Source organism: Bemisia tabaci, chromosome 5, assembly GCF_918797505.1.
Source record: "Bemisia tabaci chromosome 5, PGI_BMITA_v3".
NCBI lineage: Eukaryota > Metazoa > Arthropoda > Insecta > Hemiptera > Aleyrodidae > Bemisia > Bemisia tabaci.
This window is the reverse complement of record NC_092797.1, coordinates 6,448,716-6,476,684: the sequence shown is the minus strand read 5'-3', so window position 1 is coordinate 6,476,684 and position 27,969 is coordinate 6,448,716. Positions and strand designations below refer to the sequence as shown.

General features: G+C 38.7%; 1 protein-coding gene across 4 annotated transcripts in view; it reads left to right on the top strand.

Moving 5' to 3' along the window:
• The window catches only part of LOC109034885 (sodium-dependent nutrient amino acid transporter 1), a 186,652-nt gene that overhangs the window by 4,375 nt on the left and 154,308 nt on the right, over nt 1-27,969 (top strand). Inside the window, exon 1 of one of the 4 annotated variants that reach the window (XM_019048278.2) lies at nt 16,493-16,573. The exons of 1 other annotated variant lie outside the window; for it this stretch is intronic. In XM_019048278.2, the coding sequence (XP_018903823.2) occupies nt 16,508-16,573 (66 nt within the window). In that variant the 5' untranslated portion in view covers nt 16,493-16,507. Of the gene's footprint in view, nt 1-16,492; nt 16,574-25,635; nt 25,654-26,547; nt 26,696-27,969 lie in introns of those variants that run through there. 2 more of the 4 variants (XM_072301130.1, XM_072301128.1) reach the window with 2 other exon arrangements.

Here is a 27,969-nt window from a genome sequence, read left to right as displayed (position 1 = left end):
TTCACTTTTTTTTCAGTGCTATAGATAGGGATACCCAATTTCTTTTTTCGTGCATGTATCATTTTTGAGCTTCAAAAAAAACTTTCTATGAACTATAAAGGGTGCGAGTCTCTATTTTTGCTACGTTTTGCATGTTCAATTGTCCATTTTTCTGTTTTTTTTTTTTTTTTTTTTTTTTTTTTTTTTTTTTTTTTTTTTTTTTTACTTTTACAATGGTATTACTAAAAATCTCTCAAGGAGAGCCTGCGCTACTGAATCTGAAAACAAACTGAAGGAAATCGGTGAACGGTAGCCGAAGGATTTTCGGAGGCAAAATACACGAAGGCGAGTTCCGGAGGAGATGCATACACTCATAATCGTTACCAATTAACAAGTTAAGTTGAAAAGAATATTCATTTTGACCGAGGAATGAATTGAGAAAGGTCAGGCGTTGGTCGTCAGTCGAAACACATCGGTGCCAAGTGGTAGGAAGAAATATAACTCACTTGGTTCCATCTTCAGTTTAGTTATCAATTCCATCTTAGAAGGTAACGCCCCGCGATTGCATATAACTTTTGATCGTTTATGAAAATTTTAAAATATTCTAACTTTAAATTAAATTATTTATTTCGATTAAACCTTTCTTTCGTTGAAAAATGCTGACAACAATCGACATTCCTACTTACATCTTGCAATCACGCTTTTGAAGATGTAATGATGGTAACCCAATTGGACGTATTTATGCTAAAAGGAACTATCTTACACGTTAACCCTGTGCACATAGATCCTTTTAGAATAAATACATCCAATGGTAAATAATGAGACGGGAGCTCCTAGGTATTTCTACTCACTGTTGCCATGTTTCATATTTCTATGGCATTAATTTATTTTCCCGTAATATGGTCACGGATTTCGGATTCAGAGCCGAAAGGATTTCATAGGTCTGGTGGTTCTAAAATTGTCATAATTCATAACTAAGCAGTGCCTTTAAGGAAAAAATAATTTGAATGCATGAAATTAAGTAAAAAATGAAGTCAAAAAGCCCACATTTTCGCACCAAAATCCCTCTGAGACGAATGTAAATTCTGAAAATAGCTCGTTGCGGGTATCACCATTGAACTTTACGAGGTTCTTCCCTTTAGAAAATGTTTAGGTCAACCTTGTCAGTGGACCCTCGGAAGAAATAAATAAATATGATTAAAAATAAATAGTGAGGACAATACTTTTGTCTCTATTCCTAGAAACGAATCATAGTGCAATTTTTGAAAAATTGAGTTCTTAATGATTTCAACTAAAATTAGTCTTTAAATCTACTCTGTGAAATATTCACTACAAAAATCTCATTTTCAAGCATCAAAAAGTGAGTTTGAACTTTCTCTCTCTTTCTGCCATATTAGAGTACCTTTATAGGGAGAGTACGGTCACTCTGGTTACCACCTTTGAATGGCTGAGCCATCATAGGCTCAATGGAGCCTTCTAGCGCCCAAAATCGGCAGACGCTGTGATTAAGTGGAAATACAAAATTACTCAAAGTGTAGTTTTATTTGCATATTGCAACGAAAACTTAACTCAAATGCATTTTTACTACGTATTGACATAAGTTTTACGGCTTATTGTAAAGCTAATGGTAAAGCTAAAGGAGAACGCCGTATGAACATTCGAAAGTTGCCAGATTTCCCTGGATAAAACCTGTATTTTAGAGAAAAGTTAAGCACATTTTCCCTTGAAATTTTCATATATTTTAGATTGGATTGCGAACAAAATTGTCTAAAAAATTTGAGGAAATAAGTTCAAGATTCTCCCTCTAAATTTGTTTTTTATCGAAGGATATATGGCTACGTCTGAATGCGCATACATTGTTCTTCCTTAGCACGCGGCAGAGCAAGTGCGGTTGGTGATAAACAGATGTTAATCAGGTGATAACCGGCAAAATATGGCGATGACCCCCCCCCTTCTATCCTCAAAAGCCAAAACAAAGTGCCGCCATTTTTGGGTCCTCCATGGGGTCCAGTGTCCATACTCTCCCTATAAAAGTCCTTGGCCGGCCAGGCTAGCCTGATGGTCAGCGCATCTGACTCTGGGTCAATAGGTCCCGGGTTTGAATCCCGGTGGTGGCGTCTAATTTTCACGGAGTTGACGAGTAAATCTGCTGAAACAGATTCTACTCGGCCTTAATCCCTGAAAATTTGAAAAGCCTGGAGCATGGATGTGCCTAAATCCCTCGATGTCTACGGACAACAAACATAGTCTAAAGTTGGCTGTAGGTGCTAAGACACAAAGCCATAAAACCAGCAGAAAAAAAACCCAAAAAAAAGTTCTCTATGCCATATGGCTCTATGTAATTATCATAGGAAAACTAAGGTTTGGCAACATGGTAGAAAAGCGCGGGGCTCACTCACTCGTGGCTGAGCGCGAAGGTGAGGATGGTTGCGGCCATGCCCTTGGACATCTGCCATTGTACGGCGCGGCATGTCATGTCGGGGCCCATCTGGGCCCCGGGCGGCGCTCGGGTCGGGCCCCTTGCTCTTTGCTAGCCTCGGGCGACTCCGATCAACGGGCCGGCAGTACCGCGGCCGGTCGCGTGCCATCAACATTCGTCCATCCTCCATACATGCGGGCTCCGACTCCTGACGCGTCTTATCAGTGCCAGTGCGAAGTGCGCGGCCGGTGACTTCGACGCGAGGGTAGAAAAGTGGCCCGGCATGGTTAGTTCCCGCTCGATAGTTCCGACGACGATTTCGTGTCGGGGATTCGCGTCTGTTGCCCTAACGGACCGATACAATCGTTGAAAATATGCAATGGTGATAACCGTTAATTGAGTTTAATATTTTGATTTATTTATTTTTTATTTTCTTTAAAGCTGTTGTTAACTGCCCTGCTATGAAGGGAGTGAGATGGACATGTGGTAGAGTATGGTTAGTTCCCTCCGATAGTTCCGACGACGATTTCGTGTCGTGAATTTGCGTCTGTTGTCCTAACGGACCGCCACAATCGTTGAAAATATTCAAGAGTAATAACCGTTAAATAAGTTTAATATTTTTATTTATTTATTTTCTAATTTTTTATTTTTTTAAGCTGTTGTTTACTGCCCTGCTAAGAAAGCGAGTGGGATGGGAAAATGGTAGGGTATGGTTAGTTCGCGCTCTATAGTTCGGACATTGATTTCATGTTTTAAATTTACATGCGTGGCCCTTATGGACCAACACAATTGTTGAAAATATTAAAAGTGGTGACTGTTAGCTGTTAAAGGAAGGAACGGGGATGGGAAAGTTGTAGAGTATGGTTAATTCTCTCTGGATAGTTCCGACATTGATTTTTGCCGTGAATTTTGAATTTATGTCTGTACCTTTTATGGACTGACACAGCCGTTGAAAATACAAATACTTGCATTTAATAGTGATTGAGTGTTGGTCAAGCTCAAGATTTTTTTTCAAGCGGTTTAATACTGCCGTGCTGAGGACGGAACGGGGATGAAAAAGTATTAGAGCAAAGTTTCTTCCCACGCAATAGTTTCGACATCAATGATTTTTTTCGAAAATTTACGTGTGCACACAACAAGACTGACACGACTGTTGAACATTTTTAGTTTTTTCAAGTAAGTGAATACTGCCCTGTTGGAAAAGAGAGATTGGTTTCATCGTGGAAAAATAGGTATACGAGAACTCATTTGTGTTCATATGTTTCTCTCTTTTGATTTATGTCTGTGCCCCGTGCGAACTGACATAACCGTTGAAAATATTTAGTAGTGATCGAGTGTTGGTCAAGTTTAAGATGTTTTTTTTCCCTCTCTTAGAAGCCTCTGTGATGAAGTTAATAAGGGATTATGAAGAAAAAACAGATTGAGGGCTTGTTTTCAAGTTGCTTTCATAGCAAATTTTGGTTCCTTGGTTGGCCAAGGGGTTGATGCCACCCCTGAACGCACCAAGCATGGTTTTGTTTATATTGCTGTAGCCATGGTTACCCTCTGTCTTAGCGTTTCCTCGTTGTGTCATGTTTCCGTATATTTACCTCTAACCGGTTGATTGGCAATCATACTCTCAATTCATTTCATTCGAATAAAATTCGATAAAATTTCGAGGATTCAGTTAAGATTTAAATGGCTTTCAGGACAATGCGCATAGATGTAGTTTTTGAAAAAATATTGAGATATTAATGATTTCAAGTAAAACTAGTCTTTATACACATTCTATCAAAAAATCGCTCAAAATTCCAATTTTTAAGTCAGTTTTAATTTTCTGCTCCCCAAAAGGATCCGTGTGATTTCGAAACTTCAAACGCATATTTCTCGAAATAGCAAAAACTGCACTTAAGCGCCTTGTCCTCCAAACCCCTCATTTCAGGCTTAAAGGAGTTACCGGATATCAGATAAATGCCATAGAAACTGGGTAGCTGTTGCTAATATAAATCAATTTTTAATATAAGGAACCACGTTAAGTTTCTTTACATAAATTTTACGCTGAAGGGATTGAACTCATTGAAATTGTCTAAAATAAACGCTTAATCGCGATATATGAAATTGCGTCGTTAACTGACATTGACGCATGAATATTTTTTTACTATTTCACAAGTTTTTTCAAGTCGGTATTGGAAATGAAAAAACGCAGATGAAAATTAATAAAGAGGAAAACAACTTGACTCTCACCAAATTTAATAACTTCATCCCAAACATGCACCACAGAGTACAAGTAAATGAATTATTACCTTGATAACGACGGTTACGCAATTTATTATGATAGATATCTTAACGTTTGGCTTTTCCTGCTCACTTTGCACGTCCTGAAAGCAAGTGTCTCCCTCCTCTCTACGGCACTTAAGTAGAATGGTAAAATGTACACTTGAAAATATAATAAATAAATAGTACCTAACATATAAATAAGTAAATAGTATAAATAATTGGTAAAATATACATTTAAATCGTGGATATGAGTTTAGCGCATGAAAAAATTATTCCACTCAGAGAACGGATAGTGTCATAGTGATTCATTAAGCCTAAAAAATAACCATAATAACAGGCGAAAGAGCAAGACTCCATCAATCATCCACCACTTTGTGAAGGTCGACAACCGCTGTCCAAAGTTATTTGAATGTGAATAAGCTCTCTTTATTCGATCGTAGTGGAAAAAAGTATTCCTCGATCGTGACGAAGCCCAAGATAATTCTCCCTGAGTGTATGCAATAAAGTTTAAAGTTTAAAATTTAAAGTTTAAAATTATTATTATTTAATTTCGTATTTATTTGTATATTTTTTGTAGATTTGTAAATTTTTATTTTATATATTACCTCTAACTTTTTTACTGCTAATAACTTGCTCGGCACCATTATGCAATGGACCAGTATTTATGAAAACAAATGACATACGCATATATATTTTATTATATGAGAAAGCTTGGAAAACTTAAGGCATCTGCGAGGGAAAAATCTTTTGTAAGTCGATATTAATCACATCACCAAGTAGAGTCTTCGTGGAGTCCTAGAAGTGATTCAGAGACAAGAAAAAGAAATATTCTTGTTTTGTTTAAGGGGAAAACCCGGATGTTTCATTCATGCGATTCGAACTTTGGACTAATTCCTTGAAACGTACGGTGAAGACAAGACCCAAGTCGTGGTCAAATCAAGTTTGGGTTGAAATTTTTAAAAATTCTCAGTAAACACATCATCGTAAAATGTTATCGATTGACTTCGCTTAGGATTCTTTTGCGCTAAGATCATTTTCCACCTCGACAGTACAATTATTTATTTTCATATTTTTTTCCTCCGCAATACAAATTTTTCGCGAATTGCAGCAAGATGTGCAATCACAACAGTCGTGTGGTGGATGTGCTTTACGAACCCAAAGCATAACCTTAAAATATAATGGAAAGAATCTGGCAAGATCCTGTGACACTCTCGTAGTCATACTTGGACCGCGTTTAGCAGAAAGGAACTATGCCACATCAGCTAATGCCAAAATCAACCAAGCAATTCAATTTTTTACAAGAGAACATTTGTGCGGATTCCTTTGAAATTTTTAAGGAATTCGCTTCAAACTAGGAGATTTTTCACTGAAATTTGTACAAAAATCCGCACATCCGTTTTTATGTAAAATACTAAATTTTCCAATTAAATGTGGCAACAGCTAACGTGTCTTAGTTCCTTTCAGCTCTACGCGGTCCACTCGGTCTCGTAAACAATTAGATTAGATTAGGTCAATTTGCACCCTTAGAATAATGTGACGTTCCTTCGCTTGAGAAACGGCGTATATTGAGTTGAATTCAAGTAAAAAAAATTATATTAGCTCTCCCTTTACAATAACTCGATGTACGGATCGCAGAGATGAGCATGGATTAACAGAAAGGAACCAAGCCACATCAGTTAGTGCCACATTTAACTGAGCAATTTCATTTTTTACGAGAGGTAATCTGTGTGGATTTTGGTGAAAATTTTAAGGAATTTGCCTCGCACTAGCAGGAAAATCACTGAAATTTGCACAAAAATCCGCACAACCGTTTTTGTGTAAAACCTTAAATTTCCCAGTTAAATATGGCAATTGCTGATATGGCTTGGCTCCTTTCTGCTCAACGTAGTCCATATACCGCTGCTTGTGACGTAACACTATTAGTGCCCACAAGTCTGAATCAGTTTGCTTTAGAGAATAGAGTCTTCAGAGGAGGCAATCACTGTGTCTTGAAACTTGAGTTCTCCGATGAAAAACACAGGAAGAACACTGTCCCTCAGCGCGGCTCATCAATTTGCTTTCGAAGCGTCTAATTAAGATTTTGTCTCGGGACGTCGCGCGCCCGAGCGGTTGTTTTTACGGCTGATAAATCGCCGACAAGACAATGGAAAAAATGTTGATGGGAATTTGAGAAAAATTAAAATTAATTGCGCGAGTGTTGTTACTTGTGGAGTATGTTAATTGACGTCACGGGACGGGGAATGAAATAAATTCACGCTGCATTTCTGGTGCGAGCGACCTTCAAACTTGACTTCAACTTGCTTCAAAGCCGAGAAACTCGTAACAAACCCCAACCCCCTCCTCTCATCTTACGAGCACGTTGCAGAACCGCGCAGAAAACAATATCAATGACCAAAGCACGAAACCACTTATACTCATTCGATTTTAAAATCTAATTGAATAATGTAATATGTCTAATGACAAAAATCAGGCTGCCACAGTTTGCTGTTTGTTTGCCCCCTGTTTAATCATACTATGGCGCTATTATATTCCGCCATCATGCACTCAGTTTGGCATCAGCACAGGAATACCAGAGAAAACGGTCCTCTTTTGAGACGGCTCTAGAATTTCTATTTATACACTTACGTGCTCAGTTGGTGAGCGGTTGAAAAACTGTAGTCGCTACACTGGAAAAAAACACATTGGATCTGGAGTCCAGACTCTTGAAAACATTGACAAGAAAAAATACTCTTGATTCAATCGGATTTTTGCTTGAATCAAAACGAAATCCGCTTAAATTAAGAGGCTTGGTTCTTGATTTAAGCTAGATTCTGATTGAATCAAGAGTACTTTTTCTTGTCGATGTTTTTAAGAGTCTGGGCTCTAGATCCAATGTGTTTTTTTTTCCAGTGTACATTAATTCCGTCGGTTGAAGAGATCATTTGTGAATCACAGGGAAAATAGACTCTGAAAATACAAATAAACAACACCTTACCATATTTTTGACCTGTGAGAGTTCAACCCTTCAGCAATCCTTTCCACTTATTCAGATTTACAATATCATGCGGGTTGCCTGTATCAATTTAGGTATCAGAATAAGAATGATTAAAAGAGGAATACTCGTATTTGACATTTTGACACAGTGTCTTATCATAAGGTAAACGGACTTCATGTCTGTAAAAAGTCAAATCGCGCATCGGTTTCATCACAGGGGCACACAATGGCGCGCTTTCGTTGAGATAGCGACTAGAACAAGCCGAGCATTAAGGGAAAACGTAGGAATTGGTGGAGTCCTCACCATATCGTTTCTTTTATGGTGCTCTAACCGTGGAAAAGAGAAATGATTAAGTTATCATAAAATAGTTATCCTAGAGGTAATTGAACAACCACATGAGCCGGACGCTGGCGTAATACGGAGAAAAACTACCGATGCGACGCTCGCCGTGAGTGATTAATCGCATAAGATGACGCGGATACCAAATCGCCTTCATTTCCGAGAGTAGGCAAAAGGGGTTCCCGCGTGGTCGAATAGTGGTATCTACTCCTTTTATTTGAATCTTTTACCACAATGATCTCTGAAAAAAATAAAAACTAATTGAATCAAATGAAGGACGAGAGGACGTTGGCGTTTGCATGTTGATTAAATGGACCGAACTCACAAAAAAAAGTCAAACCCCCATGGATGTGAAGTAGTTTAGAATTTTACTACTCTTTTTTGAACTCAAACTCAACTCAACTCAAACTCAATTTTGAAAAGTGTATTTACACTAATATACTTTTTTTTTTTTACATTTTTGCTTCGATTTTTTGCAAAGAGACAATGTATAACTGTTGGAGCTGAAAACTACACATGACTTCTCACCTCTTCCCCCTCCTCCACCCCCCCCCCGCGGAAAAAAGTAATTTGGTTTCTTTCTCGTTGGTTTGATCCGGATATCTTAGTGGTCACTTATTACTCTAGTCAGTGTGAAAATTCGGTCGATCAACCAAATCCTTCTTAGCCAAAGTGCGTTAAAAATCCAGAAAACCGTTAATCTCAATACAGAGCTCGGAGCAGGAAAAAGCTCATAAAAGCACAATTTTTCCTCACAGAGATACGCTGTTTGGTACAGCACTAGTTACGGCCATTCAGCTTTCTGGATTTTTAACGCACGTTGCCAAAAAAAATTCCAACTTACTGTCTTACGACCAGTGCGTCTACTGCAATCAGATCGCAAATCCTTTTCATTGATCAACCGGGGAAAAGTAACCGAAAGTAACCATAAACACGGAAATCGTAACTTTGCAACTGCACCTACGCACCGGCACCCACGAATCCATGAAGCTTGGAGGTATCGCCAAACCATCGAATTCATAACCACATGCAACTCGGGTGCACCTACCGATTCTTTGTCGCACTTCATCGCTCATCTAACGATGGGGCTTAACTCAATTATCACGTGAGCCCTGGAAAACGAAGAGAGATACAGAGAGTAGGGTTCATCTGAAAGTGCAGTCAAGCGCTTACGTCGAAGGGGCGACGACTTGATGGGGAAGCGTGGCGATAAAGGCGTGAGAATTATCCACGAACCGGAACAAGCTCTACGTGACGCAGAGACGCAAATGAGCTGTCTCCTGCTCGAAGGAAGTTACCACTCGCAGCTTTGCCGTCCCGAGGAAGAACGCCGTATGAGCCTACAGGCGTCGCTAAATTTCCTTCGATAAAATATGAATTTTCAGGGAAATGAATGAATTTAAATTAAAGAAAGACGCTGATGATGGTCACTTTTAATACCGTTAGGGGACTACACAGGTTAAAATTCCTTAAAAACACAAAGGTAAAAATACACTCACTTGCGTAGAAATTGTTTTTACGCAAGTGAGAGTGTTTTTATCTTTGTGTTTTTAAGGCTGATGATGGTCTCTCGATGAGACCAAAACGCGTCCGACCGATATTAACAAGTGAGTCTTTCTTCTAATTTAAATTATTAAGTTCTTGTGCGAACCCGAACATTAACTTAAGAAATTCATGAAATTTTTCTTTTTTCTCAGTAGTAATCACTGAAAATTTGAGAACCTGGAGCATAGATATGGAGACCTGGAGCCCTTCCGGCCGAAGTATCACAAGCGTCATGCGACGTTTCGAAATTTCCGCCGCCATTTCATTCCTTTACAGAGAAATTGTTCAACACAAAGTTGTCCGAAAATTTCACTAAATTTTCTTGGTGATGGTGATAAAAGTCAGTACAATTTTCAAACAGATTCAACTAACGATTTCTCTGTAAAAAAATAAAATGGCGGCGGCAATTTTGCAACGTCGTATGGTGCTTGTGATACTTTCGCCGGAAGGTGACGATATGTCTATTTCCGGCAGTTTAACTAGGTTCCGCACGGTTTGCCGAGCTGTAAGGAGCCAAATAAAAAAAAATCCGAATTTTTTTCGCGATTAGATTTAACTTAAGAGACTCGATTATCCGCGGTTTCCTCGGTGGCTTTAGCCCAAAAACGCTGCAGATTTAAGGTGCCAATTTCCGTGGAAAAAAAGGAAGAAAACATCCCTCCAGAAATAAGAAGGTTTGGCAAAATAACTTCTTTAAGATACACTGGAAAAACAACTCAGCGCGGAGCCCTAATACATTTGGTAGAATAGAGCCAACTTAAGGTAGTAGGGCTGATATTGAGCCTTCCTGTGGTTGGCGTAAATTTACCTTAAGTTTTAGGGTTCAGAGCTAAGTTGTTTTTTTCCGATGTAAAATTTATTTATTTTTAACCAATAATCACATTGCTGTCTATTGCATGCCAAATGTTTCATTAGATTCTTTTAAAGTGTAGCCTTTCCAATCCCTGATTCTGGTCAAAATGGTTTAAATCCGGAGAATAAATAATTTTCGGGGGAAATTTGGCAACGCTCGAATGTTCATGCGACGTTTTTCCTAAGCACGGCAGAGCTCGCGACTCGCGATTTGCCCGTTACTTGATTTCTCGCGGGCAATGATGCTTTTGTCTATTCTTTCGACAGCGTAAGTCACGACGGTCGAGTCCGTGGAGTGCTAATGAGCGCGACTGGAATTGTCAGCATATTTTTCGAACCAATCACTCGCAGTGCGTCACACTGATCAAAGAATATGAAAAAATATTAACGACCTCAATGTTTGTTTACTTGGATTCCTCCGTTCATAATTCGTCCCATATTCTTTTGAGTGCAATGGACCAATAAACAAGGTGCGAATCTAAGCATTCTGTTGTATTTTTACTCTTTCAAATTTCACATAAAACACTGTTTGCGTTAGTAAAAATGAGTTAAATCAACTCCCAGCTGAGATAACAACGTTATTATCTGGCTTAGGTTGCGGGATATTTGAATATTCCGCTCACATAAAAAACCAGGGTCTACTTGATTCAAATCGTGCACCCTAACTGTTTTGGCCAGGGTGGCATGAAACGTGAGAAAGAAATGAAAACTTGGACATTTTAGTGAAATATTTCATGAAATTTCACGAGGCTGTGAAACTTTACATACTTTTCAGGGGCTAGAGTATGCAACCCAAACTACACAGAAATAGGAGAAGGTCACAATTTTTACATTCTGCAAAACATGAAAAGGAACCGGTATTTTTTAATATCTTTCCTAAATTGCTGAAATTTCAAGTTTTTATTTTTCATGAAATTCTGCCACCCTGGTTTTGGCAGGCTTCTCAATAAGATGTGTTCCTCCTCCACTTTGTGTCGTTCAAAGTGTGATCAACGTGCATGGGCTATAAAGCCGAAGCGACAATATTAAGGTTGCCATAGCTTTGTACTGCAAAGACTGTCACCGTAGGTCATAACTGCACCGGAGATCGACGGTCAATGGCCGTAAGCTTTTCATGTATACCGAGAGACTTTAACGCAGAGTAGAAAAAACAATATCTTTTGCTTCACTGTTACATTCGCGTTCTGCGAATGCAATTTCGCGCTCTACGGCAGCGGTATGTGTCAATTTTGCAACTCACGTGCATTTTAAGTGTGAACTTTAGATTAGCTCAAAAAAGGGTCTTCCACCTTCATGCGGGGATCGAGGTCCAATCAGAATGTCTCTTCTCTAAGGGTCGTATTCATAGTCGTTCCCTAAACGGCTCCCTCCCTAAGGAGACCCCGTATGGTTTACATTGTGATTAAGGGGGGCTCAAGGGATCCCTTGAAATATCATCATGAAAAGGGCAGTTTTCCCAACCTTGAGTGAAATTTAGCAGGATAACTTTGATAAAAGGTCATCAATTTAGACTGCTTAGTGACCATGTCATCCGATGTAATATGGAACTCTTGGTAAACCAAAACAAATAATATAACCCAACATAACCTTATGTACACACTCTGTGTGAGTTCGCATTGTGATATTTCATTATAATTCAGTCATTGATGGGTCATAAATTGATGAAGGACTTATCTTTCAAACACAAAAAATTTCGATTGTAACAAACACTTGGGCGCATTTTACCACCATGACGTGAAGGACGCGAGTTTGAGACAAGATTATGTCTTTATTTACAATTGAACTATGGTGTAGTCACTAAATCAGTCTTTTGTAACTCAGCTGTGAGACTTTTTACGGGATTTTTTTTCTTTTTTCTCTCTCTCTCTTGCTTATAGGCACATTCCCATACTTTCACCGAAAATAGTGATAATTGATACCAACATTTAAAAATCTTCAGGAGGCAGTGATTTTAACTCCTAAGAGATGTCAATCCCCTCCTATTAAGTAATCTCCAAAATAGGCAACCGGTCTTCAAAAAAAAAACAAAAACAAAAAATGAAAACAAAACAAAAATCTTCATCGTTGATTTCCTAGGAGCTGTGCGAACTATTGAGATAACAGCTCTATCATGCCTAGTAAAAACCACGCAACTATAGTCACAATCCTAAGTAGTTACGCGGACCTAAGAATAGCCGGGCTCATCAGCGGACTAAGGAAGAAGGAATGACTTGCGGTCCAAATCGCCTTAATCCACGGGCAACTGGAACGCAGACACAGACACAGGCGTAAGCGCAGGCAGGTGCTGAAAATTGGTTAATCTGGGGTTACGAAATGCGCAACACTCAAATATGATATTACCTGTTGGAGCATTGAATGCCGGTACCTAGTCTTCGGCTAACGAAAGTCTTATTTGACAGTGACGAGGAGCTTGTCGGCCCATCCTTCCTCAGATTGCCAAGTTTATAGCCACATCACGCCACCGTGTCCTCAAAACAGTAGAACGCATTGTTTATTTGAATCGGTGTAGTTCGAGAGGATCCAACGAGGAGAAAAATTGCGAAAAAAAAAAAAAAAAAAACTGATTGGAACCGACAAGTTGCCGGTCAGGTTGGCCCCCTGGTCCACACATTTTACTCTGGGTCAATTCTCCCCGGGTTCGAATCCTAGTAGAGGTGGCAATTTTCATGGAACTGACGAATGTATCTGTGGAAATAAATTTATTTCGGCCTTGATCCCTGTTTGAAGCTTTGAATGTGTAGTTCCGGCAGCTTAATTGGGATCTGCCCGATTTGCCAAACTGTGAAAGAACAAAAAAAAGAAAGAAAAGAAAAGTTAGACTACATTTTGCAATAAGGATCTACTATTTCTGATTCACGTTGAGAAAAATTTTTCAGATGAAAATTATCGGATAAGAATTCTCGTTTAGTTAACTGGCAATTCCTTTAAAGAGACAGGACATCTCTTTTAAATAACAGTTAAATAACCGTGAAATAACCGTGAAATAACCGTTTGAAACATGGAGATTTTCTGTTGACTCGACGAGATTTCTCATCCACCACTTAAGTGTAGACATTTCTATTGATCCAACAGAAAATTGCATTCCATGTAAAGAGAAGGAAAATAAGAGGAAAAAAAGGAGAGGAAGAAGAAGTTGAAGGAACAGAGGAGGAAAGTCAAGAGAAAGAAGCCGTGTTTATTTCCTTCGATTTGTTCTTCTTCTCTTCTCCCTTTTCTACTTCTTCCTCTCCTGATTCTCTTTCCTCCCCTTTCCTTTCTTATTCTCTTCGTCTTCGTCTTTGTTTTTAAATTACAATGAATTCTGCTCCTTCTTGACTTAATAAATCTTCACTAAGCGTCGACCTTTGAAGGTATCATCCTTAGAGCGAATGCCTCAGCTCAGGCAACATCGTAAGTGTAAAATTCATTTGAGCTGAGTGGGGAGCAAATTAAAACATAAGTGTGAATTAAATCAAATTACATCATAGGTGAGATGGAGCATGTATCCATCAAGAGATCAAAACGGATTATTTGCCTCGAAGCTCATGTACAAACCCTTGGCCTCTGACGATGGCCCGTTCCATGCCGGGAATGTGCTCGGTTGCGAATCCGACGGACAAAAAGTACATTATTATGAGTAATTTCATTTCGAATGATTGCAAAGGTCAGGTCCGCAGCCATTGCGTTCTTGCTCTCTGCATGAGGGAATTTAAAAAATTTAGGACATCTTTGCTAGCGTCACGCGAGTATTTTATGAGAGGTAAAATAATGTGAAATGTGACCCCTGTAGCACTGACTGTTCAAAAAGCGTTCAAAACCCCGTAAGTGCTACAGAAAAAACTGAGAAGAAAAGTTTTTAAAATTATGTGTTAGGAGACCTTTTTTGTTTTTTTTTTCCAAATTATAATTTACATAAAGTGAAATGAATGTTAGAAAGTATATCACCCGTGCCAGGCATTATTCTCCGGGAGGGGGGGGGGGGGGGATTTTAAAAGTCGTGACTCCCTCCCGAATCGCAAACTGATTGCATCCAAATTTAAACTTTACTTGACCCCAAGAGTTAATATTGAACTATTCAACGCCCAAAAGTATGGAATCTGGATAGATGTTTTCCATGGCTCAGTCCTAGGTTAGCATCACAAGTCGTTCCAGTTGAGCCTCTGTGAACGTGAATCAGCCTAGGCCTTCAACTAACTATCATAAAACAGATAAATCTAACTCCAACTCATAAAACTCTTCTAATCCTCTATACCCTACAAATCATCTCAAATCTCTAAATCTAAACCTAATTAACACTTTTATCCTTCTATACCTAAAACAAACTAACAAATTACCCTCTTAATATTTCCAGACCCCATCCAAGGCCGTATCTACCCGATAAAACGCCTTAAAACCATATAAAAAAAAAACGCCCAAAAGTAATTTCACGGAGGAGAGCGGTGCCCTCTTCAAAAATTACTCTTTGGTCACAAAATTGACATAGATTCTGTGGAAACAGGTACTATCCTAGGTAATTGACAACAGAGAATGCGAATGTGATAGTCTCTAAGCTTCCCTGACCTCAGAATAGAATGTTGAAATACTTCAGAATACTTTTTAAGAGTTATTTTTACTGGAACACCCTGTATATACAAGTTATACAGGGTGATCCAGACCACCCGTCCACTATCTTTTTCTCGAAAACGGCGGAGAATTGAGCTTCGGGACCAAAACTTTCAAGGGTAAATCGACCCCAAAGAATCGAATGAAAATATTTTCAGCCCCCCAAAATGGCCCCTTGGGGAGGTTTTGGGGGGGAGCCCCCCCGTTTCTCGCGATTTTCAAATGGGAAGGGTATGTTTTGACTTTGGATTCGAAATCTACGGTAAAAAATAAGAACATTTTATTGATACGCCCCTAACACATGACCCCTGTTGCTCCAAAATTTTGGGGGCCACAACCCCCCAAACATTTTGGGGCTTTTGAGGGCCATGAGTCGAAAATGTCGAAAGGCAAGGGTATGTTTTGACTTCAGATTTGGATTCTACGCGAAAAGTTACGAAGAATTGATATGGCGCATGGCCTGTTTGCTTCAAATTACTGAAGAACCCCATTTCCCCATAAGAAGCCGTGTATTTTTTGACAAAATAAGGGGTAAAAAAAAATTTGAGCAAACAGGCCATGTGCCATATCAATTCTACGTAACTTTTCGCGTAGAATCCAAATCTGAAGTCAAAACATACCCTTGTCTTTCGACATTTTCGACTCATGGCCCTCCAAAGCCCCAAAATGTTTGGGGGGTCGTGGCCCCCAAAATTTTGGAGTAACAGGGGTCATGTGGCACATCAATACAAATGTATTGACCTCTCCTCTCAGGAGATTTTTAGATTTTGAAATTTGGCCGCTCACAGCGTCGAATTGAAAATTGCCCCAAAAATGCCCCATAACTCCAAAAAATGGGGGTTTAGGGGAAAAAAGCAAAGAATAAAATGTTCTTATTTTTTACCGTAGATTCCGAATCAAAAGTCAAAACATACCCTTCCCATTTGAAAATCGCGAGAAACGGGGGGCTCCCCCCCAAAACCGCCCCAAGGGGCCATTTTGGGGGGCTGAAAATATTTTCATTCGATTCTTTGGGGTCGATTTACCCTTAAAGTTTTGGTCCCGAAGCTCAATTCTCCGCCGTTTTCGAAAAAAAGATAGTGGACGGGTGGTCTGGATCACCCTGTATTTATCACATATTATGAGCAGGTCCTGTTCATTACCTTATGGGTCATGCGCCACCTTCATACATCTAGTGTTTCGATTCGTTCTTAATCCGACTAATGACCGAAACTGTAAGAAGTTCCATCGTATACAAATCATAACGCTCGCAACGTATTGCCGATTTTCAGGGTGCGCGCAACTGGAGGACTCCCCGCTAATTCGAAAAGTGGCGCGCAAATTTGTATATTTTGCCGATCGCGGCACAAAATTGGCGGGAACCAATGGGAGTGGATGTTTCAACTTGCTTCCTTTCTTGTTATTTTGATAACAAGTTGTAAACAAACATGATAAAGTATTCTTCTCGGAGTGTTGTAAGCCCTTTGGAGTTTTAAAGTTGCTCGATGTTCTTGATTTATTGAAGTGTGAAGTAGTTTATATTTGCCTATCTTAACCGCATCCTTCCAAAGAATGTTCAATTCATGGTTCAATTCGGTGTACCCTCGTTCAATTTACAAGTCGATGCAAGGTGTGCTCCCAAAGTACCTGTAAGTTCTCATTGATATAGTTTCTTTTTCTCCTCGCAGTTTCACTAGCACTCCTCTGCGTTTGGAATGTTGATGCTTTCAAATTCCAGGGAACTTCAAACCTTCCATTTCGCTGTAATCATCAATTTATCCCTCAATCTTCACCAGGGAATCATTTGTCATGTTGCGGTTTACCTACTCCGAATGTCTTTCAGTGTCAGCGTCTCACCAGTTTACTACCTATTCATACTATGTGTCCCCTTAAAGAGGGTCTTTACAGCTGAGAGATGTAATACTTCTTGCCTGAAAATAAGACTATGGGAGGTTTCAGTCAAATTCAGATTCTAATCCATTGAGAAGTATGTAGTAGGAGCTGGCCAAAGTTTGATTTTCCTATGATGATCGTACCTTATAAGTGGCTGATTACATGCCTCAGGTGTTGGAAATTCCTACATATCCCTCAAAGATTGTAAGCAGGATGGAGTGAATTTTCCTTGCAGCTTTGTAGCGAAGGCGCTTTATGTTAGAGAGAGAAAAGAGATGAGTTGATCTGACGTCAAATAGGCGGAAAGGACCGCAAATGCATTAAAGCTGCCATGAACATTCACATTAAATGTCCAAATTGATAAACCTTATGCTTTATACACTCAAATCTAGTATTCCCCCTTCTTTCACTGCACTGCAGCTAAAAGTTAATTTTCACTGGGAAAACCTACTAGAATATAGGTATGATTTCCCTTGATGATCAACGCTTATCAAACGCTAGACTCTTAGAGTCAAACAATATACTGTTTATCAAAGAGGGAGGACTTCAAAACAGAACTCTGGCCAAATAAAATGCGGCTATTTCGTTGTTTGTAATTTGTTTTTGATGGTGCTAAAAGTTCCATTCTGTTTAGTGCTCACCTTATGCAAACACTGGCACAGGGCCTCAAGGATTGTTTGCATCGGCAACCTAATCACTCTGTGATTTGTGTGCCATCACCAACATCCATTTTTCGGAGCTTGGATGTTTTTTGTGTAGATTTATTTCTGAATCTTTAGCATGTCGAAGCCATAGCTGTCGAATAATAGTTATGCATATCACTTTTGTTGCATTATTCCTATGATGAACTTAGCCAATAATATAAGTGGCGCGTACAGCAAATAATTTGTTTTCGAGGGACAATTTGTCGCTCTCCGGACGAAGGAACGTAACTCCAGTCCAAGGTTGCAAAATTGATTCAACAACTCAATTTTTTATGAAAATGTACTTGCACAATTTTTGTTGAAAATTTGTCTGATTCTTATATGAGATCAGGAGAAAAATCATTGAAATTTTCAATCAAAAACTCCAAAAATTCTCCTGATTAAAGTTAAATTTGCACAGGAAATTTGGCAACATTCAAATAGAGTTACGTCCTTACGTTATGGAAGAGAGACGACGTTCATTGAAGTAAATGATATGAGTGGTTACCATTTTGAAGTTAAATGTAAATCTTGTGGTTGGAATACCTATCCTTTTTTTTTTTTTTTTTTTTTGGGGTACATCAACATGTTTTCATATGGAATACAGGAATTTTTCTGGGTACAGATGGGTATTCTTAGATAGTAAGGTTCCTGGCGTGGTCGACCTTGCGTGCGATGTATTCCATTCATTAAGTAAAAAAAAGTATACAGATTTTAAATTTTTACCCCAAAAAATAAATAAAAAAAAAACAACAACAATAGCCCCTGCACAGGAGCCTAAGAAATCATTCTATACCAAAAAATTGACAGAATTCGGAGTCATTAAATCGAGGTTTTTCCTGCGGGAAGGGCCCTGCTTTCATTTCTCTGAATTCTGCCAATTTTGTGGTTTGGAATGATTTTTCAGGCTCATGCGTCAGGGCTACCGTTCATTTTTTGGCTGAAAATTCAAAATCCGCCCAGATTTTTTACTTAATCGGTGCGATACATCGCACGCCAGTTCGACCTCGCCAAAAATCGTGACGAATCTCCTTAAGCTATTGGCACGATTGGCAGGCGGAGGATTGTCAGAGGAAAATTTTGGCACAAAAGCACTTTTGAAAGTCTAAAACCAATGCATTAATAAATGTTTGAAGTTAGTAGTAAAAAAGTGGTTTCGAAAAAAACGCTGTTAGGTGTGCATCAGCCGTGTTCGGGACCCAACATTTTTCGACATCAATCAAATCAACGTTGGTCACTGTTGCGGTGCACTAAATCACTCACACTTTTTTCACGATTTAGGCGATTGCTTTTTGTCTAAAACTCAATCTAAGATTTGTTTTTTTTTTTTACGAAACTCGACTAAAATATTAAACTTAAAAAAATTGCCCCCGTACTATGGTATTCCACTTCCCATAAATGGTCAAAAATGCTTGTTTTTCTAAAAAAAATTATCGAAAGCTATTTAAAAATAACTGTAAATTTCTGACTATCCGGAGGATAAGTACCTATGCGATAGAAAATTCTTTTTATCGAACGAGCTTGTCAACTATAATTGTGAAGGTTTGAACCGTAAACATAAGATCTAGAGGTCCAGGAGATAATTACTTTTGTTTTTTTTAATCATTCTTTCAGTCGTTTCCTCCCAAACTTTATGGCGAATCGTAAAAGTTTAACGTGAAATGCGACATTTTTGACACTCCGCGAGGAACAAGAAATTCTTTTAACTTTTTTTGCGATTAAAACTTGTCTTGTTCAATCCAAATTTATTGGCTGAATTATTTTTAGTGCAATCCCTCGCGCATATTTTCTACTGAATTCGGTAGCACTACAAATCGAAGTTATTGGAATTTGAATTAAATTGAAGAAGTGGCAACGGTGGACCTTCAAGCCTTCTTTCTCACGCGCAGAAATTTTTATATCCCCGAGAAGCAGCCGATGGTTGCTATCATTAATTAACGTGTCTCATTTTCACGCGCTTTGCGTCGTAGATGCCAAATTGGGCAAATTTTGTCCAAAATTCAATGATGGTGTAATGTACCTATTGATAAGGCACATCGACACAATTGGACTGCATTTTGCAATTTGGAACTATAAATTCTGGCTCTTCTGAAAAACACTTATGTGCATAGGGAAACTAATGGCACCTACGTTGTTTTTTAACCGGGCTAGAATTTATAGTTCTAAATTGCAAAATGTAGTCCAATTCGTCGACAGCAAAACGACAATGAAAATGTCGGCAACAATTCTGTATTTATAAGAAAAGGCACATTTTCACTGGAAAATTTCCGTTTTTTCCCAGCCTAGTCGTAGGGCTTATAAAGAATGTCTCATCGACTCAGAATTTCAAAATTTCAATTTTATTGAAACAAACTTTATGCGTCGTGTCTGAAGATAGAAACTATCAAACTTTTCAGGTCTTATTGCTTTTTAAAAGGAAAGAAATTAAATTATCGTTTTTCCCCCACATATTCCTGGAAATTCGTGTTTTTTCTGACCAGGCAATGACTTTTAAGGGGCACAGCGGGCAGATTATTGAAACTGATAGACGAAGCTGTAGACAAAGAAGACAAAAGGTATATGGAGGGATCCTATTGGTGGAAGCGGGTGGTTGCAATGGACAAAGGAGGTAGGTAATAGACTAACTAACGACAACCCACGAGAGAACCTTTAGTTAGTCCGTCATTTTTTCCCTTAGTCTATAGGAACCACCATTTCAGCCAATAGGATTGCTCCATACTCCTTAAGTCTTATTTGCCTATCGCTTTGTCTATCAATGTCAACAATCAGCTCGCAGCTATAGTTCAGCACTCGACGGTTCGAACGTTACATTGCTTTTTCCACCTCGAACCGGCTGAAGTCTGGCAACGGTTTCTCGATCGTCCTGATACCGCTTCAGAAAAAATTGATCCAAGCTTGATTCTGATTTTCAATATCGAAAAACCTGCCCCTTTGTCTAATTAAAACGTCCTTCGTCAGCGTTAGTTTGCTGAATTGAAGTGGGAAAAGATGCTTTAAATTATAATACGTCGGAACTTAAAAACCGCATGGCTTCCATTGGGTCCGAGTGTGTAAATATGCGGTTTTTTCCGACGGCTTGGCAGGTCCGTTGCCGCCTTCTCTAAGGTTATCTCGTCCGCCCCATCGCACATGATACGCTAATTTACCGCCCGTAGAGTAGACGTCCCTTGCATTTTTGAGCTTGATGGTGCGGAAAATTGAATCGAGAAAAAGGAAGCAACTTCTTTGGCTTATTTAAATTCATAAAATAAAATCATTAAAAAAACAAAAAATGAAATATTTTTAAATCTTTCCTACGGATTGGGGATTTTAAAGATGAGTTTGTGCTTTTGCCCCTCTAATAAAAGCGGCACAATTATTTCCTCTCATAATATTGAAATCATGGCGTTGAGGAGGTCTTTGATCTCTTACAAACAGTATTCTCAAAGCATCGTATCGTCATTTCGGTAGCCTTAGAGTTATAGTTGAAATGAGGGGCTTGGATGATAAGACGCGTAAGTGCAGTTTTTGAAAAACTTGAGATATTAATGATTTCAATTAAAACAAGTCTTAATGCATGTTTTGTGAGAAATTAGCTCCCAAATTCCAAGTTTTAAGCATAAAAAAGTCCGTTTGAACTTTCTTTCCACCATAAAGATCCATGTAATTTCGAAACTTTAAACGCGTACTTATTTCTCGAAATAGCAAAAACAGCACTAATGCGCCTTGTCCTCAAAGCCCCTCAAATAGTTTAAAAGTGCGTCCACGCACGTTAAACGGTGGGAGGCCGGGATTCGACTCATAAATATTGAATTTCTGCTCTCTGTAGAAAATGATCTCCGCATTATATTCGAGAACAAACTGAGTCGTTCAGTGATTCCTCATCTAATATCCAAGTTCTAGTATCAAAGTTATATGTGTTGATTTTCAGTAAGTAAAGACTTTATACTAATTAAATTTTTTCCGGGGTATATAGTGCGTTACATTGTTACATGTTTTATGAACGGTCAAACGCTTAAACACTTATCACTTACCCGTACTGTACTCGAAACAACACAGGGCGGGGAATTAACGCTGCTCATTGAGATGCTTGCCAAACTCCTTATAATGCGCCTGATTCAATTCGAGTGAACCTCTGGTATTTCATGTGAGCGAGAATTTCAAATTGTTTGTAACCATTGCCAGATAGAAGCATTAGTATCATGGTTTGGAATTACTGGCAGGAATTTTTTTCTTTGCGCAAATCGTGTTAAATGTGAAATTTTGATGAGAAAGCATAAATCAGAAAGCTGAAATGGACCACTAGACAAGGTACGAATTTCAACATTCTGACACGTGTTCCTTTACCAAAATTTCACGTAGAACACGATGCGTACAACAAAAATTACCGAAATCAACTCCTCACAAAGATCTTTGATGATTCCTGATGCATGAAGTCAAACCACCCGCTCATTAAAACTCAATGCTCTGCTTGATTCACATCGCGCGCTGAACATTATCATGACAGTCTCTGCGATTTAAAAATCTGGCAACCTCAATCTTGACGCTTTGGCTCAGCTATAGCAAATTGCTTATAGTTTGAACAATGCATGGTGAGAAATAAACATTGCTTGATTGAAGCTCGCTGAAACCCTTGTAGTGCGCGATTTGACTCACGTAGAGCTTTGAGTTTCTTGTGAGCGGGCAGTTCAAATTCCTGGTAACCAATGTGAAATAAAAACGTTAATATCTTCGTTAGGAGTTGCTTTCAGTAATTTTTCTTGGGCGAATCGTGTTCTACGTGAAATTTTGGTTACGAAAAATGTATCAGGTTGCTTAAATTCGTACCTTGTCTAGTGATCCATTCATACATTGTCTTGTGGTCCATTTTCATGTTCGATGATATAAAATCATAAGAGAAACGCGTAACCCTCGAGGCGCAAAGCGATTCGGAGGGTTGGACCGCAAAGCGGCCTCTGAGGACGTCCCCTCTATCAACATAAAAAGTTGGACATGCAGTTCTCTTAGGTCTTTTGTTCGTCGCACACTTCAATAGCAGCACACAGAAGCGTCGCATTAGTCACTGAGGGCACAAAGAATACTAAAACGCCTTCAATTATTCGTAAGCAACACGCACATCCAGAAAGTTCGAATAGTTGCATCCAGGCGCTAGTATGAACGTCGCGGCGCTTCGTGTCCTTATTTTATTACGTTTCATTTGGTTCACGCTAAACGCATGCTTTTGAAATGAAGTCGATTTCTTTCAGAAAGACATAAGTCCAACGGAACGTTCCAAAACTGCCACTGTAGTTCATTTTTGTACAGATGGACAACCAAAAAATCTTTCCAGAGATTTTACTGTATTTAGTTGGTCGGAAAAATATAATTCTCAGTTTTCTCCTAAAGAAATCCCATCTTTGCTTGTGTTAATGTTCGTTTGTGTAATTCATACAAAACTACATTTATCAGACGCTATTCATTAAAGATATTTACGACTTTAAAGACGCCTTTAAAGATATTTACGAAAACCTAACGGCGTTTCAACATTACCGAATATCTGCCAGTAGCGGGGTGTGAAAGATTGATTATCGATTTTTCTCCATTTGAAGCTATTGTATGGAATCAATTTATAAAGGCGTTCGTTGTGAATACCCCGTTTATCGATCCTTTTCTACAAGTTCAAATAGCAGATCAATCGAGACATCGTTGCCTTCCGGCCAAAGTATTACAAACGCCACGCGACGTTTAAAAATTTCCGCCGCCATTTTATCTTTTTACAGAGAAATTGTTGGCTGAATCTGCTTGAAAATTTCACTGAATTTTATCGGCAAAATTAGGATATAGGTGTATAATGGCCACCTATAAACCTTAACATTGAGTCTCCAGCGATTTCCCGAGAAAATCCAATTGCGCGAGCCCAAAAATTGGCGAATCATAATAAATTTGGGCATAGTACTACAAAATATGGTGGTCTGTCCTAATTCACCTTGGAAACAGATAAATATTCAAAAATATGCCTCTGGGGACGAAAACTCTATTAAAAATTGAGACAAATTGCGATTTCCGAAAAATCTTTTGGCTTGCGCCGCCTGGAAACCCCGAATTTTTATATCAAATACTTTGGATTTCCTCTTTCTTGTCATTGAATAATAGGAATTTGCTTTGAGAGCCGAAATCGGACGCAAGTCACTTTTTTGCATCGCCCTACAGTCAGGGGGCATAATTTCTCGTGAACATTTATCGGGAGTGATTCAATACCCAATAAAACAGTTCAAATCTACATCATCAAGTTCGAGGTTACGCGTAGCGCGTAAGCCGCCCCTCCCGCAGCCTTGATCCTGACTCGGCTCCACTCCCCCGAAATCCAACAAAGCCTCAAAACAGGGACGATTCGCTCATGACTCTCGTCAATGCCTCCGGGAGCAGCCACGCGTATGTGAGCGTGTGTACACTGAGTAACGTGCATGTCTGTGTGCGTGTGCACATGAAGTAATGTGCGCGTGCATGTACCCGTTGCGCGCACCCGATCGTGGAAAAACAAACAAGATCGTGGGTGGCTCAATGGAGAGGTGCCGATCGTTTTTCGTTTATTCGGATCCGAGCGCTTTGTCGCTTGACGATCCGTGAACTTTTGTTCAAAAATCGATTTCAATCTCAGTGATCGACGATCTGTTTCCAAGCGGGGTGATTACCATTCGTGTTATCATCGCTGAAATCGCGTGTGTGTAGACGTAGTGTTGAGTACGTCCGGATATTTAAGGATTTTTGTGTGGTGGACATTTCGGCATCAATTTTTAGTTGGGTGTAATTTGTTCTGACTATAAAATGGATTAAATTTTGCAACTAGGAACTAGAATATCAGGCTCATTATTAGTTTAGAAACAACCCATGTACCATTAGTGTCCATATGAACATTAGTGTTTTTACGGATGTCACAAAAATTGTAGTTCTTAATTGCAAAATGTAGTCCAAATGATTATCAGGATTCAGTTTTGGAGAAAGGAACATAGTTTTTTGAAGAAACACGGGGTCTGCTTAGAACAGAATTTTTATTTCAGTTCTCACGATGAGACATTTTTGGTCCAAAATTGAAATTTTGACAAGCTGCAGAAGCTTTGTTTATTTATAGCCCAGAAAATCATTCATTAAGTATTGCAAAAATTGTCCTTTTTCTTTTCAATTTTTTTAATAACTTGATTTCCTTGTCCTGAATATTCAAAGTGAAAAATTAATACAAAGAATACATTAAAAAGCGCAGTTGTTTCCTCTCAAATGTACTACTGGCGAGATCAATTTCAGAGAAAGGAACAAATTGTAGAATAATATTTATAGCAACGGTGAAACTTCTAAACCACGTACCTCGGTTTGCAACTTTTCAGACTACCTGTCATACTTCACTTTTCAAATGGAAAACCACTCATCGTCAACTCTTAGAACCTTCTACGATATTTTCCTTTTTATATGAAGAATATTCTGTGAAAAATTCAAGCGATCACATTGAGTTGTTTTCCTTTAAAAAATACAACGGGAGGGAAGATTTTGAAACATCGCAAATGGTGCACGTGCATGGTTTAGGAATTTTGCTGTCGATATTGAGGTTTTCCAAGCAACAAACAAGCACATCCCTTGGTTATCGTCAAAAACTCGGTTCCTCTCTGTCAAATTCGATCGAAGCATGAATCCTTGCCATTTATGCATTATTCGGTCACCTTGTATTTACACCTATGCATAGAGAATCCTATTATAGTCGAACGGATAGATAATTGACATTTTTTCTCTAGAGTGAAGTGATAAGCTGTTCGCAATTCATTATGTGTGTATAGAAAGAGTTTTCTATCGAATTCTCCAATCCCGAATTTTAGACCAAATTTGATGAAAATCGCTCTCCTCAAAAGTTTAAATGTTGCTTTCGTGGATGGTCAGCTTTGCATTACGTCAAAATTACTTTCACCATTAAATCAATGGACGAATCATAAGTAATGAGAGACCCTGTAATGATTATAATTTTCCGTGAAACACTGGTTCTTTAATCATGAATGCTGAATTCAATGAACGAAGTTCCCCGTACAGGATAATTCACAATCAAAGACTTTGTTCAAGTGAAGATGTGAGCAGATAATTTATTTTCCCGATGAGCAAGTGCAAGTAAGAATTTTCAATCGACAATTTGAAAATTCATCATCATACGCGAAATGGTGAGTACTTAGAGAGTAATTATTGCGTTTACGAGTGAAAAAATAATATGGAATCATCTACACCACTCCATGCTTCAAACTACATACCTGAACCTTTATGAAAGGTCAATTAATGATATTAAATCGCCTACATGCAGGATTTTAATTATTTAAATAATAAATTCCTATAATTTTTAAAACGCTGATTTTGGATCTCGAATATCTGACGTTCAAAAAGAAATTGTGTCAAAGACCCTGCATTAAAACGTCAGATAATTTGATATCATTAACTACAAAATAGTATATACGCTGAACAGAACGCCTAGAAGGTTTATCCATCCACTTTTGCATTTAAATACTACTTCGTTTCATCTATGACGTGTGAATTTTAACTAATTCGGAGAGACCTTTCCGAATTAGTTGCGAGTGTATCAATACATTTTTTATCCTTTTTTTTTTTTTTTTTTTTTTTTTTTTTTTTTTTTTTTTTTTTGGGCATCCTCCGATAGGTACTTCGAAAGCAAATAACGGTATTCAAATTTGATGATTCAGACAGTGACTCGCTGAACGTATTTTTTATCTTGATGAGTGAGCAAAATTGAAGATGTAGCAAGCCTAACTGCAAAGATAATTAACATTCAATTCCGTCAACTCTGCCACAACTTAACCTTCCTCCTGAAGGTTTAGAGAAATTTTACCGAGGTCAATTTCCGAATTTTTTTTACCTAACTTTTGTTTTCTTTACCACTTGTCCCGGCAAACTAAAGTAACTTCGTGGTAGTAACTTTTGGGGTTAGTTATTCCCATACCTTTTAGTAAACGTCATTTGTTCATTTTTTAGTATTCTGCCACTAGCAATTAACCGATCAGTAAATTTGACTTTTCTTTTGAGTCGGAGCTCTTTTTTGTGACTGTTCGACGACCGCAAAATCATTGAGTGCGCGCATCGAAAAATTACGTGCTGATTATTGTTGAAGTGCGGGAAGCCTTCTTTGGCGTTATTGTTTCGCGGCATCAATTCAAAAATGATGTCAGTATGCGCCATAAACGGATAGATATCAATGTAAGTATGCATGCATAAACTTATTTGTACCCGGAATTTTGCTTTTTTTTCATTGTTTTGAACAGTTTGCGTCATTCACGAATTTTTCTAGCCGGGTCTTTTTTCAAGTCTTCCAAGAAATGACGGAACAGATGGGGAGTTTTACAATCCGTGTGCGAGGAACTCGTTCTTGTATTTGTTGTAGGTTACTTCAATCTGTTGTGACCAGTCGAAAACGCCTTCAATTTTGCGCGATGCTTCACCGCTCACACCAGAGTTGAAATAAATGTATCATGAGAATCCGTGCATAATTCCTCGCTTTCCGAACATTGATGAAGTAATTGTCTCGCATTGAATCGGAAAAACCTTTATGAAAACGGTTAGCATTTTTGCAAATGCTCCTTAAAATTTATTGTATCTTGGTGGATCCTGAGTCGTCTTCAAAGAAATGACGGGAGGGATGCGGATCTATACGATCGGTATATAAACACGCGTTGTTGTAAGCTACTTCGAACTGTTGTGACCAGTTGGAAACGCCTTCAATTTAGTGCGATACTTCACCGTTCACATCCGAGTTAAAATATTTGTATCATGAATTGGACCGTGTTAAACAAAGCGGAACCAAGCCACATCAGCTATTGCCAAATTTAACAGGGAAATTTCATTTTTACGAGGAAACGTCTGTGCAGATTCCTTTGAAAATTTTCAGGAATTTGCTTTGTATTATGGAGAAAATTCACTGAAATTTGCACAAAAATCCGCACCACCGTTTTCATGTAAAAACTTAAATTGCCCGATAAAATTTGGCAATTGCTGATGTGGCTTGGTTCCTTCCTGTTTAACGTGGTCCAATTGCCGTGCAGAAATCCTTGAATATTCTGAAGTATATCGTCTCCCATTTAGTCGGAAAAGCCTCCTGGAAACCGTTTGATTGTGCCGAATTTCCTTTTGATATATTTCACAGTGTTGAAAAATAAACACAGAGCGTGTAATCCCTGTTAAGTCACTCAATCACTTAGTGTCAAAGCGGCATCTGCAGTGCGTCCTTGACCAATGGTATGAGCCCAGGAAAAGTGGAAGAGCTCAAACGCTCGAGAACCAGCCATACCCATGTTGAAGCCGTTTTTACGAGTGAGGAAGGGGGAGGACATTGTTGTCTAATCGGGGAATAGTTGGCATTTTTCATGAACATCCCTGAGATTTCCGTAATTTTCACGCACAAGCAGGTGACTTTCCCGACAACAAAGTAGGAGTCGGTGTTTCGACGATCGGTCAACGATAATTATTCCAGCGAT